The 16910-nt window shown below is 39.6% G+C and overlaps 1 protein-coding gene across 2 annotated transcripts in view; it reads right to left on the bottom strand.

Annotated features, from left to right (window-relative positions):
• LGI1 (leucine rich glioma inactivated 1) overlaps window positions 1-16910 on the bottom strand; it is a 57145-nt gene that overhangs the window by 16945 nt on the left and 23290 nt on the right. Inside the window, exons 3-5 of one of the 2 annotated variants that reach the window (XM_073685263.1) lie at window positions 13269-13340; window positions 12473-12544; window positions 2664-2735 (exon numbers count right to left, since the gene is read on the bottom strand). In XM_073685263.1, coding sequence (XP_073541364.1) covers window positions 2664-2735; window positions 12473-12544; window positions 13269-13340 — 216 coding nt within the window. The remainder of the gene's footprint in view (window positions 1-2663; window positions 2736-12472; window positions 12545-13268; window positions 13341-16910) is intronic. The other variant, XM_073685264.1, reaches the window with a different exon arrangement.

The raw sequence follows: 16910 nt of genomic DNA, 5'->3' as shown, positions 1-16910 counted from the left end.
TTCTTTGAAAAATGCCTGTCCACGGGTTGATTTGGTATTACACATTAGCTGTGTTCACTTTAATCCCTTACTGACCTGACATACAGTTAGGTCCATATATATTTGGACAGAGACAACATTTTTCTAATTTTGTTTCTAGACATTACCACAATGAACTTTAAACAAAACAATTCAGATGCAGTTGAAGGTCAGACTTTCAGCTTTCATTTGAGGGTATCCACATTAAAATTGGATCAAGGGTTTAGGAGTTTCATCTCCTTAACATGTGCCACCCTATTTTTAAAGGGACTAAAAGTAATTGTACAATTGACTCCAAGGCTATTTCATGGACAGGTGTGGGCAATCCCTTCGTTATGTCATTCTCAATTAAGCAGATAAAAGGCCTGGAGTTGATTTGAGGTGTGGTGCTTGCATTTGGAAGGTTTTGCTGTGAAGTAAACATGCGGTCAAAGGAGCTCTCCATGCAGGTGAAACCAGCCATCCTTAAGCTGCAAAAACAGAAAAAACCCATCTGAGAAATTGCTACAATATTAGGAGTGGCAAAATCTACAGTTTGGTACATCCTGAGAAAGAAAGAAAGCACTGGTGAACTCATCAATGCAAAATGACCTGGGCGCCCACGGAAGACAATAGTGGTGGATGATCGCAGAATAATCTCCATGGTGAAGAGAAACCCCTTCACAACAGCCAACCAAGTGAACAACACTCTCCAGGAGGTAGGCGTATCAATATCCAAATCTACCATAAAGAGAAGACTACATGAAAGTAAATACAGAGGGTTCACTGCACGGTGCAAGCCACTCATAAGCATCAAGAATAAAAAGGCTAGACTGGACTTTGCTAAAAAAAAACATCTAAAAAAGCCAACACAGTTCTGGAAGAACATTCTTTGGACAGATGAAACCAAGATCAACCTCTACCAGAATGATGGAAAGAGAAAAGTATGGTGAAGGCGTGGTACAGCTCATGATCCAAAGCATACCACATCATCTGTAAAACACGGCAGAGGCAGTGTGATGGCTTGGGAAAGCATGGCTGCCAGTGGCACTGGGTCACTAGTGTTTATTGATGATGTGACACAGGACAGAAGCAGCCGAATGAATTCTGATGTATTCAGAGCCATACTGTGTGCTCAGATCCAGCCAAATGCAGCCAAACTGATTGGTCGTCGTTTCATACTACAGATGGACAATGACCCAAAACATAAAGCCAAAGCAACCCAGGAGTTTATTAAAGCAAAGAAGTGGAATATTCTTGAATGGCCAAGTCAGTCACCTGATCTCAACCCAATTGAGCATGCATTTCACTTGTTAAAGACTAAACTTCAGACAGAAAGGTCCACAAACAAACAGCAACTAAAAACCACCGCAGTGAAGGCCTGGCAGAGCATCAAAAAGGAGGAAACACAGCGTCTGGTGATGTCCATGAGTTCAAGACTTCAGGCAGTCATTGCCAACAAAGGGTTTTCAACCAAGTACTAGAAATGAACATTTTATTTACAATTATTTAATTTGTCCAATTACTTTTGGTCCCTTTAAAAATAGGGTGGCACATGTTAAGGAGCTGAAACTCCTAAACCCTTCATCCAATTTTAATGTGGATACCCTCAAATGAAAGCTGAAAGTCTGAACTTCAACAGCAGCTGAATTGTTTTGTTTAAAATTCATTGCGGTAATGTCTAGAACCAAAATTAGAAAAATGTTGTCTCTGTCCAAATATATATGGACCTAACTGTATATACATGTATACTACATATCAGGTCCAGGTGTATGGAGCAGGCTCAGGAGCTGCATCCACTCCATACAGGATAGGTGCCTGCTGTGTTATACAGCCAACACCTAACTAGACAACAGCAACTGGAGCTAACTCTGATCGCTGCTGCTTTACCACTTAAATGCTGTTGTCAGTCTTTCACCATGTCATTAATGTGGTTTGATTGTGTGATTCAACTCCACTGGTGCCCCCGGGATGCCGAGGATTTGTCATTGCTGCCAGGGGCTTACTGAAGGGTCCACATTGCTGACATCTTTGTACACCCAAATGCAGAGCAATGGTGTAGTTTCAGAGGAGGTAGCCATTTTTTCTCCATACTGTAGCATTGCAGGTTCAAGTCCCCTAAGGGGAGTAAAAATATATTTAAAAAATATAAAAGTCTATTTAAAAAAAAAAAAAAATAGAAAATAAATATCTGTGTCTGTAAAAGTTCAATCTATGAAAATATAAAACTTTTTAACCCATGTGGCCATAAAAAGAAAAATAATTGAAACCCAAGAATTGCTGTTTTTTGGTCACCACACCTCCCCCAAAAATGTATTAAAATGCAATCAAGATGTTGTATGTACCCGAAAATAAAAATGTCAGCTTGTCACGCGAAAAAAACAAGCATTTAAACAGTTCTATTGATAAAAAAGTAAAATAAATTACGAATCTTAGAAAATGTCAACACAAACAGTTTTTGGCAAAAGTTTAGAATTCATTAAACCACCAAAATCTAAAAAAAAAAATTCTAAAAACTTCTACAGTTTTTTAATCCTGGAAAATCCCTTTAAATAGAAGCAAGAATGCGTTTCTGTGCTCCTGTTTTCGTAGAGACATGTTTTCCTGTATTTGTACTGAATACATTTTATATGCATTGCAATCATAGGATTTTATTTTTCTCTTACACGTTTGTTAGCGAGTCCAGCCCTTTGAAGACATCTTTTGGAAGAGACTGCAGGTTATTATTGGCCAGACTCCTGTAATACAAACAGATTCACAACTTTATGTCAAGTTCACACGTAGAAATAGTTTTACTTTATTACCGACTTGGGAAATTCTAAATGACTATAATAGGCGTAAAATAAAAAAAATCGTGTGTCAGAGTAACAGGATGACCCAAGTCATATTGGCACATTTTTTATGGAAGGCATGGTTTACAATGATGGCATTAGGTCTTGTGCACACAACGCCTTTTTCAGACGGAAGCATAAGTGCCGCCTTTTGTAACTTCTTTAACTTGGCCGTGAAGCCGCTAAAGGAGGTGACCGATCCATTCTTCTGGCAGCTCCGCTTGGAAGCCACGACTGTTACGTATATACAGAATGTAAAAAAAAGACGTCCAGAAAGACGCTTCAGGAACGACACGGCCAGCATCTTCCAGGTATGCCAGCGTCTAAAAGACGTACCCTTATTATGTCTACAGCGGTCACTTTTTTATTTGTAAAAAGAACAACCTGTGCATTTAGGCCGTATTCACACGTAGCATAAATTATTTTTTTCAGCATGTTTTCTGAAGGTGTTAGCACCAAAATACGCAATAATAATCAACTGGAAACCCCCTCTAATCATTGGACACATGGTGTAGGATTTACCTTCCTTTACTTTATGTTGTAGGGCTATTCCCAAAAAACACAAGTTACCTCCTATACATAAGCTAGGGGATAATTTGATCGCTAGGGACCCCAAGAATATTAAGATCAGGACTCTGGAACCTCGACAAACTCTGCATCCTCACCCTAAGGTGTGCCTGCTCGGCCTCCGCTCCATTCATTGTCTATGGGACTGCCGAGTACAGCACTTGGCTAGTTCCATCAGTCCCGTAGACAATGAATGGGGCAGAGGCTAAGTATGCGCACCTTCACTCCATTCGAGGCCAGGCTCTGAAGAGCCCCTTTTTCTAAAGTTCCGAAGCCCCAATCTCGGGATCATGAGAGTGCCAGTGGTCGGATCCCAAGTGATCAAAAAGTTATTCCTTATACTATGGATAGGAGATAACATCTTTATTTTAATAACCTTTTAATATATTATATTTTTATTGTAACCACCAGTAAGGATCCTCAGACGCACATCCAGTTGAAGTGTATTGCGAAACAGATCCATTAGGTCCGTGCGCGGCAATACATGCTGACGGCCAATCAGAGGCCAGCAGCTGACATCGACGTGCACTTGACTGGAGGCGCATGGCAGTGACTTCATGCACTCCCATCACTTGCAAGCAGAAGTCAGCTGTTGGCTTCAGAAGATGACGTGGATGGGAGGTGAGTATAATTGTTTATTTTTTTTTCTATGCATTAAAGAACAGCAGTGGAGCGGAGGACATGTACCAGCATGGGGCCCGGAATAAGGGACATGTTACCATAATGGGGGATATATATGGGGAATAGATGGGAGAAGTGTATGTACAGTGGGTACGGAAAGTATTCAGACCCCTTTAAATTTTTCACTCTTTGTTTCATTGCAGCCGTTTGGTAAATTCTAAAAAGTTCATTGTTTTTTCTCATTAAAGTACACTCTGCACCCCATCTTGACTGAAAAAATAAACAGAAATGTAGAAATTTTTGCAAATTTATTAAAAAAGAAAAACTGAATTATCACATGGTCATAAATATTCAGACCCTTTGCTCAGTATTGAGTAGAAGCCCCTTTTGAGCTAGTACAGCCATGAGTCTTCTTGGGAATGATGCAACACGTTTTTCACACATGGATTTGGGGATCCTCTGCCATTCTTCCTTGCAGATCCTCTCCAGTTCCGTCAGGTTGGATGGTGAGCGCTGGTGGACAGCCATTTTCAGGTCTCTCCAGAGATGCTCAATTGGGTTTAGGTCAGGGCTCTGGCTGGGCCAGTCAAGAATGATCACAGAGTTGTTCTGAAGCCATTTCTTTGTTATTTTAGCTGTGTGCTTAGAGTCATTGTCTTCTTGGAAGGTGAACCTTCGGCCAAGTCTGAGGTCCAGAGAACTCTTGAAGAGGTTTTCATCCAGGATATCTCCGTACTTGACTGCATTCATGTTTCCTTTAATTGCAACCAGTCATCCTGTCCCTGCAGCTGAGAAACACCCCCATAGCATGATGCTGACACCACCATATTTCACTGTTGGGATTGTATTGGTCAGGTGATGAGCAGTGCCTGGTTTTCTCCACACATACCGCTTAGAATTATCACCAAAAAGTTCTATCTTCGTCTCATCAGACCAGAGAATCTTATTTCTCATAGTCTGGGAGTCCTTCATGTGTTTTTGAGCAAACTCTATGTGGGCTTTCATATGTCTTGCACTGAGGAGAGGCTTCCATTGAGCCACTCTGCCATAAAGTCCCGACTGGTGGAGGGCTGCAGTGATAGTTGACTTTGTGGAACTTTCTCCCATCTCTCTGCTGCATCTCTGGAGCTCAGCCACAGTGATCTTGGGGTTCTTCTTTACCTCTCTCACCAAGGCTCTTCTCCCACGATTGCTCAGTTTGGCTGGACGGCCAGGTCTAGGAAGACTTCTGGTGGTCCCAAACTTCCTCCATTTAAGGATGATGGAGGCCACTGTGCTCTTAGGAACCTTGAGTAAAGCTTTTGTAACTTTGGCCAGATCTGTGCCTTTCCACAATTCTGTCTCTGAGCTCCTTGGGCAGTTCCTTTGAGCTCATGATTCTCATTTGGTCTGACATGCACTGTGAGCTGTGAGGTCTTATATAGACAGGTATGTGCCTTTCCAAATCAAGTCCTATCAGTTTAATTAAACTTAAACACAGCTGGACTCCAGTGAAGGAGTAGAACCATCTCAAGGAGGATCACAAGGAAATGGACAGCATGTGACTTAAAATGAGTGTCTGAGCAAAGGGTCTGAAAACTTATGACCATGTGATATTTCAGTTTTTCTTTTTTAATAAATTTGCAAAAATTTCTACATTTCTGTTTTTTTCAGTCAAGATGGGGTGCAAAGTGTACTTTAATGAGAAAAAAAATGAACTTTTTAGAATTTACCAAATGGCTGCAATGAAACAAAGAGTGAAAAATTTAAAGGGGTTTGAATACTTTCCATACCCACTGTATGTATGTGTGTGTATATATATATATATATATATATATATATATATATATATATATATATATATATATATATACAGTGCCTACAAGTAGTATTCAACCCCCTGCAGATTTAGCTGGTTGACACATGCGGAATTAACTTGGCATTGTGACATTTGTACTGTAGATCAGCCTGGAAGTGGGAAATGCTCTGCAGCAAATTTTTTTTTTTTTTTTTTTTTTTTTAAAGCGTTAAAAGTTAATTCAGAGTGTCATTTATTATTCAACCCCTCAAACCACAAGAATTCTGTTTGGTCCCCCAAAAGTATTAAGAAGTAGTTCAGGCACCAAGAATAATGAGCTTCACATGTGTGGATTAAAGATCTCTTTTGCCAGCCTTTTCTGACTATTTAAGACCCTCCCCAAACTTGTGAACAGCACTCAAACATGGTCAACATGGGAAAGACAAAGGAGCATTCCAAGGCCATCAGAGACAAGATCGTGGAGGGTCACAAGGCTGGCAAGGGGTACAAAACCCTTTCCAAGGAGTTGGGCCTACCTGTCTCCACTGTTGGGAGCATCATCCGTAAGTGTAAGGCTTATGGAACTACTGTTAGCCTTCCACGGCCAGGACAGCCTTTGAAAGTGTCCTCCCGTGCCGAGGCCAGGCTTGTCCGAAGAGTCAAGGCTAACCCAAGGACAACAAGGAAGGAGCTCCGGGAAGATCTCATGGCAGTGGGGACATTGGTTTCAGTCAATACCATAAGTAACGTACTCCACCGCAATGGTCTCCGTTCCAGACGAGCCTGTATGGTACCTTTACTTTCAAAGCGTCATGTCAAGGCTCGTCTACAGTTTGCTCATGATCACTTGGAGGACTCTGAGACAGACTGGTTCAAGGTTCTATGGTCTGATGAGACCAAGATCGAGATCTTTGGTGCCAACCACACATGTGACGTTTGGAGACTGGATGGCACTGCATACGACCCCAAGAATACCATCCCTACAGTCAAGCATGGTGGTGGCAGCATCATGCTGTGGGGCTGTTTCTCTGCCAAGGGGCCTGGCCATCTGGTCCGCATCCATGGGAAGATGGATAGCACGGCCTACCTGGAGATTTTGGCCAAGAACCTCCGCTCCTCCATCAAGGATCTTAAGATGGGTCGTAATTTCATCTTCCAACAAGACAACGACCCAAAGCACACAGCCAAGAAAACCAAGGCCTGGTTCAAGAGGGAAAAAGTCAAGGTGTTGGAGTGGCCTAGTCAGTCTCCTGACCTTAACCCAATTGAAAACTTGTGGAAGGAGCTCAAGAATAAAGTCCACATGAGACACCCAAAGAACCTAGATAACTTGGAGAAGATCTGCATGGAGGAGTGGGCCAAGATAACTCCACAGACCTGTGCTCGCCTGATCAGGTCTTATAAAAGACGATTATTAGCTGTAATTGCAAACAAGGGTTATTCCACAAAATATTAAACATAGGGGTTGTATAATAATTGACCCACACTTTTATGTTTAAAATTTAATAAAATTCAACTGAGCAACATAACTTTTTGGTTTGTAAGATTTATGCTTCTGTTCATAAAACCTACTCTCGTTTGCAGTTTGAAGGCTCTAACTTATTTGCATCTTATCAAACCAGCTAAATCTGCAGGGGGTTGAATACTACTTGTAGGCACTGTATATATATATATTCCAGGATGAGGCCCAGGATAAGAGACATATATCAGACCAGGATGGGAGATATATATACCAGGATGTGTTCCTGGATATGGGACATATATACCAGGATAGGGGATATATATATCAGGATGGGGCCCAGGATAATGGACATATATACCAGGATAGGGGATATATATATCAGGATGGGGCCTGGTTCAATTTAGCTGCGCCACTACCGGTAAGCAATACTTCATGCATGCAAATCTCCCGTATTAACAGCCAAGTAGGAGTTTTGGGGATTTCACCAGTGGAATGTTTATTCTGCATAGTGAAGTCAGGAGAGGTGAAAAGCAACGCTCCCGCCACAATGTGCATATTCTGTGACTACATGGCCATGCTGTGCACATTGCCAGCCAGACCTGCTATTAATAATGATGAAGTAGCACAAGGTCTCTGATCCTTTAGAGAATGGCACAGTTCCTAGACTGGTACCTGGCACAACTTTGAAAACAGGGTCATTAATAGACTTCTTGTATTTATGCCAACGGAATCCAAATATTCTTTTATCCAGCAGAGGGAGCTACTGTAGCACATATAGAATAATGTATATCCACCGGTATCTCTCATTCTGACCATAATGTGTAGGTTAGATTTGCTCTATAGATTCATAGGCCCCATTGATTTTTATTTTTTGTGTTAATCTCTTCCTGTTGAGGCCAATGATCATTTTTGCGTTTTTATTTTTTTTCCTCTTCTTCCACAAGAGCCATAATATTTTTATTTCTCCAGCTAAGTAGCCGTACGAGGACTTAGTTTAGATTGTATTGTTAAAATGAATGGACTGGAGTCAATGTACTGGAAAACGGGAGAAAAAATTCTCGGCATAATGGTGTATAAAAACAGAATTCCAACATTGTTTATTGGATTTTGTTTTTGCTATGATAATTGTATGGTGAAAATGATCTGGAAACATGATTCTCCAAGTCAGTAAAATTATGGTTATTCCAAACTTTTTTTTATTATTATTATTTAAGCAGGGGGGAAAAAATCATAATTTTGTAAAAAAAAAAAATAATAATGTTTTCATTTTTCCATTGATAGAGCTGAGGGCTTTTTATCATGCATGGTGAGCTGATGATTTTCTTAATATCATTAAAATACAGTGGGGAAAATAAGTATTTTATACACTGCCGATTTTGCAAGTTTTCCCACCTACAAAGAATGGAGAGGTCTGTAATTTTTTATCGTAGGTACACTTCAACTGTGAGAGACAGAATCTAAAAATCAAAAACAGAAAATCACTGTATGATTTTTACATAATGAATTTGCATGAAATAAGTATTTGATCACCTACCAACCAGAAAGAATTCTGGCTCTCACAGACCTGTTAGTTTTTATTTAAGAAGCCCTCCTACTCTGCACTCATTACCTGTATTAATTGCACCTATTTGAACTTGTTACCTGTATAAAAGACACCTGTTCACACAATCAATCACACTCCAATCTCTGAGTGAATGGGTGCTAGAAAACACTGTATGAACCCTTAAATATGGATATCATTTAATATTACACTATTATCCTGATTTTGCCATTTTTAATTATGCCCCTCCTTTGTGGGGATATTAGCAATTAAAGTATCTGGCACCTGATAAGTTAACTTATTTTAAGTGGGAGTTATCAGACAGTTTTCACTGGGGGCGTGTACTTCTTTTCCCTGTATGACGCTGACCCATCATAAACTGGCAGAAACACTCAAAGGAAAAAAGAACATGCCCCACAATAGTTCAGAGCAGGTTCTTCCGTGTGTGAGATTTAATCACACTTTTGTCTGTTGCGCTCAAGCAACTTGTAATCACTCTGCAGGAGAGCTGATAGAAGGGTCTATAACGTGACACAGCTAAACTCAGCTGCACTGCTCCCCCACACTGACTCAGACACAAGGTTAGAACAGGAGATCAGAGCTGTATAATTACATCTCACACACTGAGAAACCAGCTCTAAGCTATAGAGGGGGCAAGTTCTACTTTCCTTTGAATGTTGCTGCCTGCATATGATTGGTCAGCATTATACAGGGAGGAGAAGTACACGCCCCCAGTGAAAACTGTCTGACAACACCCATTTGGACTTAAAAAAGTTAACTCATTAGGTGTCAAATACTTTGATTTGCTAATATCTCAGCAACAGTAGGTGAAATAAAAAAATGTTTTTGATTATGCTTTAAAAATAAGAGGGTTGATTTGCGGGACTCCGGTCCAGCGTCCATTTCAGTGATACCTGGTGACCAGATGGGAGGCCCACAGAATCTCTTACCTTTCAGCATCCCCAGTGTGGTTTTGATTAGCCAGGCTGGCAACAAATTATATGTGCGTCATGTTGCATAGATGATGTCGCACCAGCCCTGACAATCAAATAGCACGCCAGGGACACCGGGAGGTAAGAGACTCACAGGCCTACCGTCTAGACGCCAGATAACACTGATCTGGACGTTGGACCAGAGTCCCATGAATAGATCAGCTCATTATTATTCAGCATTGTGCATCATACGGGAAGAAAGTACATGCCCCCAGTAAAAACTGTCAGAGAACACCAACTTTTACTTAAAAAAAAGTGCCAAAAAAGTGCATTAGGTGCCAAATACTTTGGTTGCTAATATTGCCGTGATGGAGAGGTGAAATTATTTAAAAAAAACAAAAACATTTTATTCCTCTCTGCAGCAACTCTTAAATCGTGTGTTCAGTTCAATATGAAAAGTTTGGTTAAAGGGGTTATCCAGGACTATTTATTTATTTTTTTAACAAGGGATCTAAGGACTAATAGGCAGGTAGTTGGCACCGATCTCTGCTTTCACAGTGCGGTCACACACAACTCCGCACAGCGATTCACCGACTTCCGCTGACGTCAAGTCGACATCTCTTCTGCTCTGCTCTGTTGACAGGGCATGACTGCCAATGCCATTCTGATTGACAGCAAACTCAACGCTGTCTAACTTCCCCATCAACAGAGCAACCTAGAAGAAGAAGAGCTGCTCTGTTGACATGGAGCAGTTGAATTGCCGGCAGAAGCGGTTGGTGACCCCTCTGAGCCGTGCCGGGTAGAACAGGCGGGTAGTTGCCTTTGTTAGTAACTACCTGTTAGCTTTTAGGCCCATAGCTTTTAGGCCCGCTGACGAAGGTAGACGCCGAAACGCGCGTCGGGGTGGATGCTTCTTTGTGGCAGCATACCACCTACCCTCTCCAGGTATAGTCCCATAACATGATATACACATAATGCCTATTCCATAGTGGAATGACAACTGTATAGCTATTATTGCTCTTTATATGTTATAGCAACACAGTCACCATGTGGATTCCTGTCATTCATGCACCTGCACTTTCACTGACCAGATCTAGTCATACTGTAGCCATATATCTACATTGGTAACTAACCTTTTATATAGTTCTATTTGTTGGCTATCATAACTGATCCTGATATATATACTTTGTTATTGATCCAAGCACTGTTGCACTTTTTGTGGACTATATTGTGAAATATATATATTATTCAATTTAAATAATTATTTAAATTTGTCAGATATCTGCATCAATTGTTAAACTGTCACTTGGAATTGTGTCAGTTTTTCTACTTGGTTATTTTTTCCCACCCCTTTTATTATACATTTTAAATAATTTTGACAAATAAAAATTGTATTTTATTACTTATATTTCCCATGGACTCTTTTCATCGGTTTTTCTTCTGTTTGTGTTTCTTGATATTTTTCATGTAAGTCACGAAAAAAGTCACAGAAAAGTTACCTGTACATGTGACTATAGCTTAATTAAATGTATGGATATCAGACTATAAAAAAAAGTTTACCCCCTGCCTCATTAGGGCATTGCATTTTCTCACTTTTAGTATCTTGTTATCACTACCTCTAATAAGAGAAACATTGTTATTCTATCGCCCGACCTATTAATTTGCTGGATTCTCTTCCCACTTTTCTTAGTGGGCAAATGTAACAAAATTAAAGTACTGTGTTGTGTAAGCGTATCATTCTCCCACATACATAGTTTTCCGCCTTCCATGAAAGCGTGCTGCCTTTGTTGAAATAGCCTTAGATCTACAGTGATGTTAATGTCATCATTATTAATTATACATGGAGCTGAACAATGTGTTACACAGTTCAGCCAAGATTCGCACTCCATGTGGTTTTAAAAGTTTTGAAAATTTATAAACTTTTTCAAAACAAAAAAAAAAAGCGAGAAAATTCCAATAATGTTAATTACAAACAAACATCTCGTGTAGTTGCAGCCTCTAAGGGCATGTTCCCAGGGACCCTTCTTACTATGGATCTCATATATTGGGATATCCATAGCATAAATTGATGATATGGATTTTAAATTCGCTGTTTCTTTTTTCCACAGCATCTGGATAAGATATTGGGAAATGTCTGTACCGTAATTCAAAAAAGTTAGAGATTATACCTAAACAATATCCTATAATTTTCCTTAAAATATTGAGACTCTACTGATTGACTTTATAAAAGTTTACAGATAATGCAGTTTTTCTTGCAATAAATTGCACATTCATAATAAGGATAATAAGGATTAAATAAAAACAGAGAAACCCTAAGTCATGTAGTGCCCCCTAAGGCTCTACAGTAGGTGTAAAACTCTACGAATTCAGGCATGTTTTTAATGAAACACAACACTTCTTATTTTGGATTGGAGAAAGTTTTATCATAAACTAAATAAATCAAGACTTACTGCTCACAGGGATAGAGAAAAATGTTTACCGATGACGATTCACTAAACGCTTTATGGTTTTTTGTTGTTTGGTTTTGGGTTTTTTTCTGTGGATACTGTTTTTTGTTTTGTCTAGTGTAGAATTTGGGCTTCAAGGTAGGATTACATATTGCTTTGTTTCTGACAGTTTTGGAAAAGGAAATAATTCATGTAAGATCAATCCCTTTTTTTAACTAAAACATATGGCCTCTTACTTAGAAAAAAATTAAAATAAAAATGATAAAAAAAAAACCTTACATATGAATTCAATACTTACAAGTGAATCAAAGACTTTAACCCACGAAAAGCATTTCTTGAAATTGATTTAATTTTGTTGTTTTCTATGAACCTGAAAAGAGAAATAAGAAGATTAGTTATGTGGCAAGACTTCATCAGGGGAGGGAATGACATCTTTTTGTCTGAAGCCTAAATGGTATAGTAATGTTCCCTGCACACTAAGACATTTACAGTAATGGCTTTATGAATTGATGGTTCATTAATTGCAGTACTAAAGGATAATAGGAAAAGCATAACACTTGCCCTCCAGGTCCAATCAATATCTACCACTTCCCCACCCAATTATAATCTCTCGTCAAGCACACTCATCCTCGTATGAATTGAGAACAAATAGATGTAAAATCTTTTGATATCATCAACCAATTTGTATGTCATATATATTATAGTTGTAAGTATTACAAGGGTTTAAGGGTTAAAATTTAAAATCAGTCACAGTGGCACCGTGGTGGGGTATGCGAGCATGCCACAAACATGGTACCATGCATCATAATAGAAATTCACCAATATCAATACAACGACTTAAGCAAACACTGGAGTCATCTATATGAGACATGAAATAGACAAGATTTAGAATTAGCAGGAGCACAGCCACTTTGGCTCTTTGTACACAAAAGTTTTGATATTTCATTACAAGTTACAGACTCCGCTCCACATGAAAAATTAAAGAGCAGTATTGAATAAAACATGAAAAGTGGATGTAATCCTGCTGTTCTCTTAACAAATAGTGCTGTTTATATGAGTTCTAATGATGGCAATGGGTTGGTGCATATACTTACAAGTACTCTAGGTGAGGAAGACCAGTAAATGCATCATCACTGATTGCATCAAATGTGTTTGAGGTGAACAGTCTGCGTAAGTATAACACATACAATTAGGACAAGGAAGAGAAAGTGGTTTGTTTAATAATGAAATCAAAATTAATTTGCCTAAAAGTAGGAATATACTGTCACACACATGAGTTAAAGGGAATGTCATGTTAATGGCAGGTATTAGAGTATGTGTTACATCTCTCAGGAACAGGGGCAGTTGAATATTTGACAAACACGATTACATTTTTGTGAATGCCACATTTGGTACTGGAACAGTCTTTCGCTGTTGATAGTTCTTATTTTCATGTCATATGGCAAGTTAGGTGCAGTGTAAAAACATGCCTTATAGTGATATACTATAAAAATAATAATATAAAAAATCTGCATTTTTATCCTTTGTTTTTGCAATGTGTATGTATACAAGTCTGAGAGCCTCATGAACATGAAACATTCTCAAATATGTTGTCATAAATAATGGCCAAAAAATAAATATGGTAAATAGCTGTAATTTGTTTGACTTTGTTTTCCTTTTATTTGTTTTGCCTCTAGGTGGCGTTGTAGTTGGCAGTGTACTAAGGACCCTTGAAATAATGACATAAATCACAGATTGTGCTACTTGAAAAGGAGGAAATAAAAACGTGACATAATGTATATTGCAGAATCAAAGGAAATTTAATTTTGAATTAAAGAGGTTGTCCACTTCCATAACTCGATTACTGGTTTTGCCATAAATGCTTAAGGATAATGCCTCTAAAGATCCCCATATACCTTTTCTGCCAAGTTTTATGTTGTTTTTTCTGCTTCTCTTCCTGTGTAGTGGCATAAGCTTTGCTATCACAGCCATCACTTCCTCCTCAGGTTCCCCTACTCCATTCTAACTACATTTCCCATCATTTCTTGTACTGGGTAACAAGCCACCAGTGAGCACAGACCTGTAGGTCAGCCTAAACCCCTCTCTCTGCATCAGCACGATCTCCGGTACAGGACACAGGACAGGGAGTAGAAGTAATGCACAAAGCACCAGAACACCAGCCCTGACAATAAAGATTATCCCTTACTCCTCCTCCATGACAGGATGGATGGGATAGATAGATAGATAGATAGATAGATAGATAGATGGACTAATAAAGCCATCTTTTTTTCACTATCTTTTTGGGAGTGCTGCCTGCTTTTCTTCTTAGATAGATAGATGCAATGGATGGATAGAATAGATCAATTGGACGGGGAGACAAATATAAATGTATTTATATAATAGAGAAATACAGCAGTGTGTATATACATCACACAGGGCATCCAGCAGGGTGTTTAGATGTACTGTATATACACCATGCTGTATACATACAGATACAATGGAGGGCTGGGTTTGCATGGAGAGTTTTATCTACAGCAGCAAAATGTACAGAAATAGAGTGAGCTCTGCTGAATGTAGCCCCGCCCACCCACACTGTAAGCCCCACCCACCCACACTGTAAGCCCCACCCACCCAACAGTCTCCAGAGCCCGGAACTGAGGGAGATTTTGACGTGACATCACAAGAAGCAGGAGATTCTCAGCCACAGATCATGTGACCAGGAGAGCAACTCGGGTTACAGCAGGTTTTGGCAAAGCAATCTATTTAGTAAAGTGCTTGTCTATGTCAGCTAGTCCCCATGAAAGGGACAGCTAAAGTAGTGGACAACCCCTTTAAATTATTTTAATTTACATAAAACTTTCATTTTACTGAAGTTATAAAGAGTAGTAGATCAAACGGATGACATGCACTGCGTCTTTGTCATGATACAATTCTGTTTAAGTATCACGTCCAACCCATCTGTTATATTCTGTTTTCTATCATGAGCTGCAGTAATACTGATCTATTGCACAAGGACCACATGCTAATTTCCTTTTTCCTGACATCATACATTAAAGGGGCTGTATTAGAGATTCAATCTGTGGTTCAAGAAACAAATGCAGCCGTACCTTCGTACTCTGCGCCATTGTAAGTTTACTCTGCACAGTGGCATCCAGGCTGTGCAGGGAATTGCAGCACAGCCACATGAATAGGGTAATACTGCAATACTCTGCACAGCTAAGTGGCCCGTGGCTACTCTACAAAGTAAAAACAGTGATATGGACACAGAACTAGCTCATTCCCAGGCTGGATGGGGCCTAGAGGTTGGATCCCCACTAATCATAATATGGTGGCATATTCTAGCAATATGCCTTCACTGTATAAATAGTTAGCTCATGATTGAGCAGTATGAATCACCTCTGAACAAATAATAACTCATGGTCAATACAGGAAAATGGAAAGGTTACATCACACTTAAACATCATTTGAGAGTTTATGTATTTATAAACCTAAATATATCCTCATCGACATATAAATTGCAACACCAAAAGTTGTGGAATGTTGAAATCACAGGATGGACAGACATGTTAATGATATGCAAAATGATTAGCAAAAATTAAAACAAACTTTTCAAAACATCTCAATGTACTCAGTATCGCGAATGAGAGCCACATGCAGAAATCCCCGCACTTATACGCCTTGGCTGTTATCATCGTGGTCAATAATGGTTGTCTGAGGAATGTTCTGCCTAAGTAAATGTAGCTGAGTAAATCATCAGAATCCACTGCTGGCAGCTTCCTTTGCAATTGCTAAGGGATGATGAGAGACAAGTCCGCAAACGATGCAGATTATGTTATCACACAGGCAGCTCACAAAAACATGAGCAACATCCAGCCTGGTGTTGTCATGATGAAAACAGCTTTTGGGTCACTTGTGATAAAATAGCCGTACCACCGGTTCAACGACCAAAGCAATTTAACACTGAGCGGTTAGTGCACTTGGACTTGGCTACCATACTTTATTCCACCCCATACCATAATCCCAGTAGTAGAACCAGTGTTACATTCCCTTGTTAAGACTTTTCATCTCCGGCTTGAAAGTCAGAAGCGGGACACATTGTTGAAAAGGATAGGCCTTCATTCCAGCCTCCATTGCCATCTTGCTCTGAACCATGAAAGCTTTTGAGACCAATGGCGTGAAATCAGTGGAACTACTGTAGCTGGATGTTTGACTCGTAGCCCAGTGTCATGCAAATGCCTTTTAATGGTTCATGCAGACACTGATGCCTTTGGCTTTTTATGCAATATCACTTACAGAAGCCGTTTTCAATAGGACAACGCCAGGCCGCATGTTGCTCGTGCGCTACCTGCGTGGCTTAAACATTCTACCATGGCTCCAGCGTCTCTGGACCTGTCTCCCATCGAGCACATCTAGGACGTCATTTGTTGGCAATTGCAAAGGGAGCTGCCAGCAGCGGATCTTGATGACTTGTTTGCCAGATGCATTAAGCCTGATAGAACATTCCTCAGACAACCATTAGTAACCTCACTGGCAGCAGTCTGCATGTGGCGCTCATACTCGACACTAAATAAATCGAAATGTTTTGAAAATGTTGTTTCTTTCCATTCTTTCATTATTTGCAAATACTTAACATGTCTATCCTTCCTGTAGAACACGAATAGTAAAAATGGACACATAGATTAAAAATTAATGAAAATCATTTTGATAAAAAAAAAAAAAACTGGACATCTGAATGAGACCTTACAGTCGGTATTATA

The sequence above is a fragment of the Phyllobates terribilis genome, unplaced genomic scaffold, assembly GCF_046119375.1.
Source record: "Phyllobates terribilis strain yellow unplaced genomic scaffold, ASM4611937v1 Scaffold_5__5_contigs__length_657084704, whole genome shotgun sequence".
Taxonomy (NCBI): domain Eukaryota; kingdom Metazoa; phylum Chordata; class Amphibia; order Anura; family Dendrobatidae; genus Phyllobates; species Phyllobates terribilis.
This window is presented reverse-complemented; position numbering and strand designations above follow the sequence as displayed.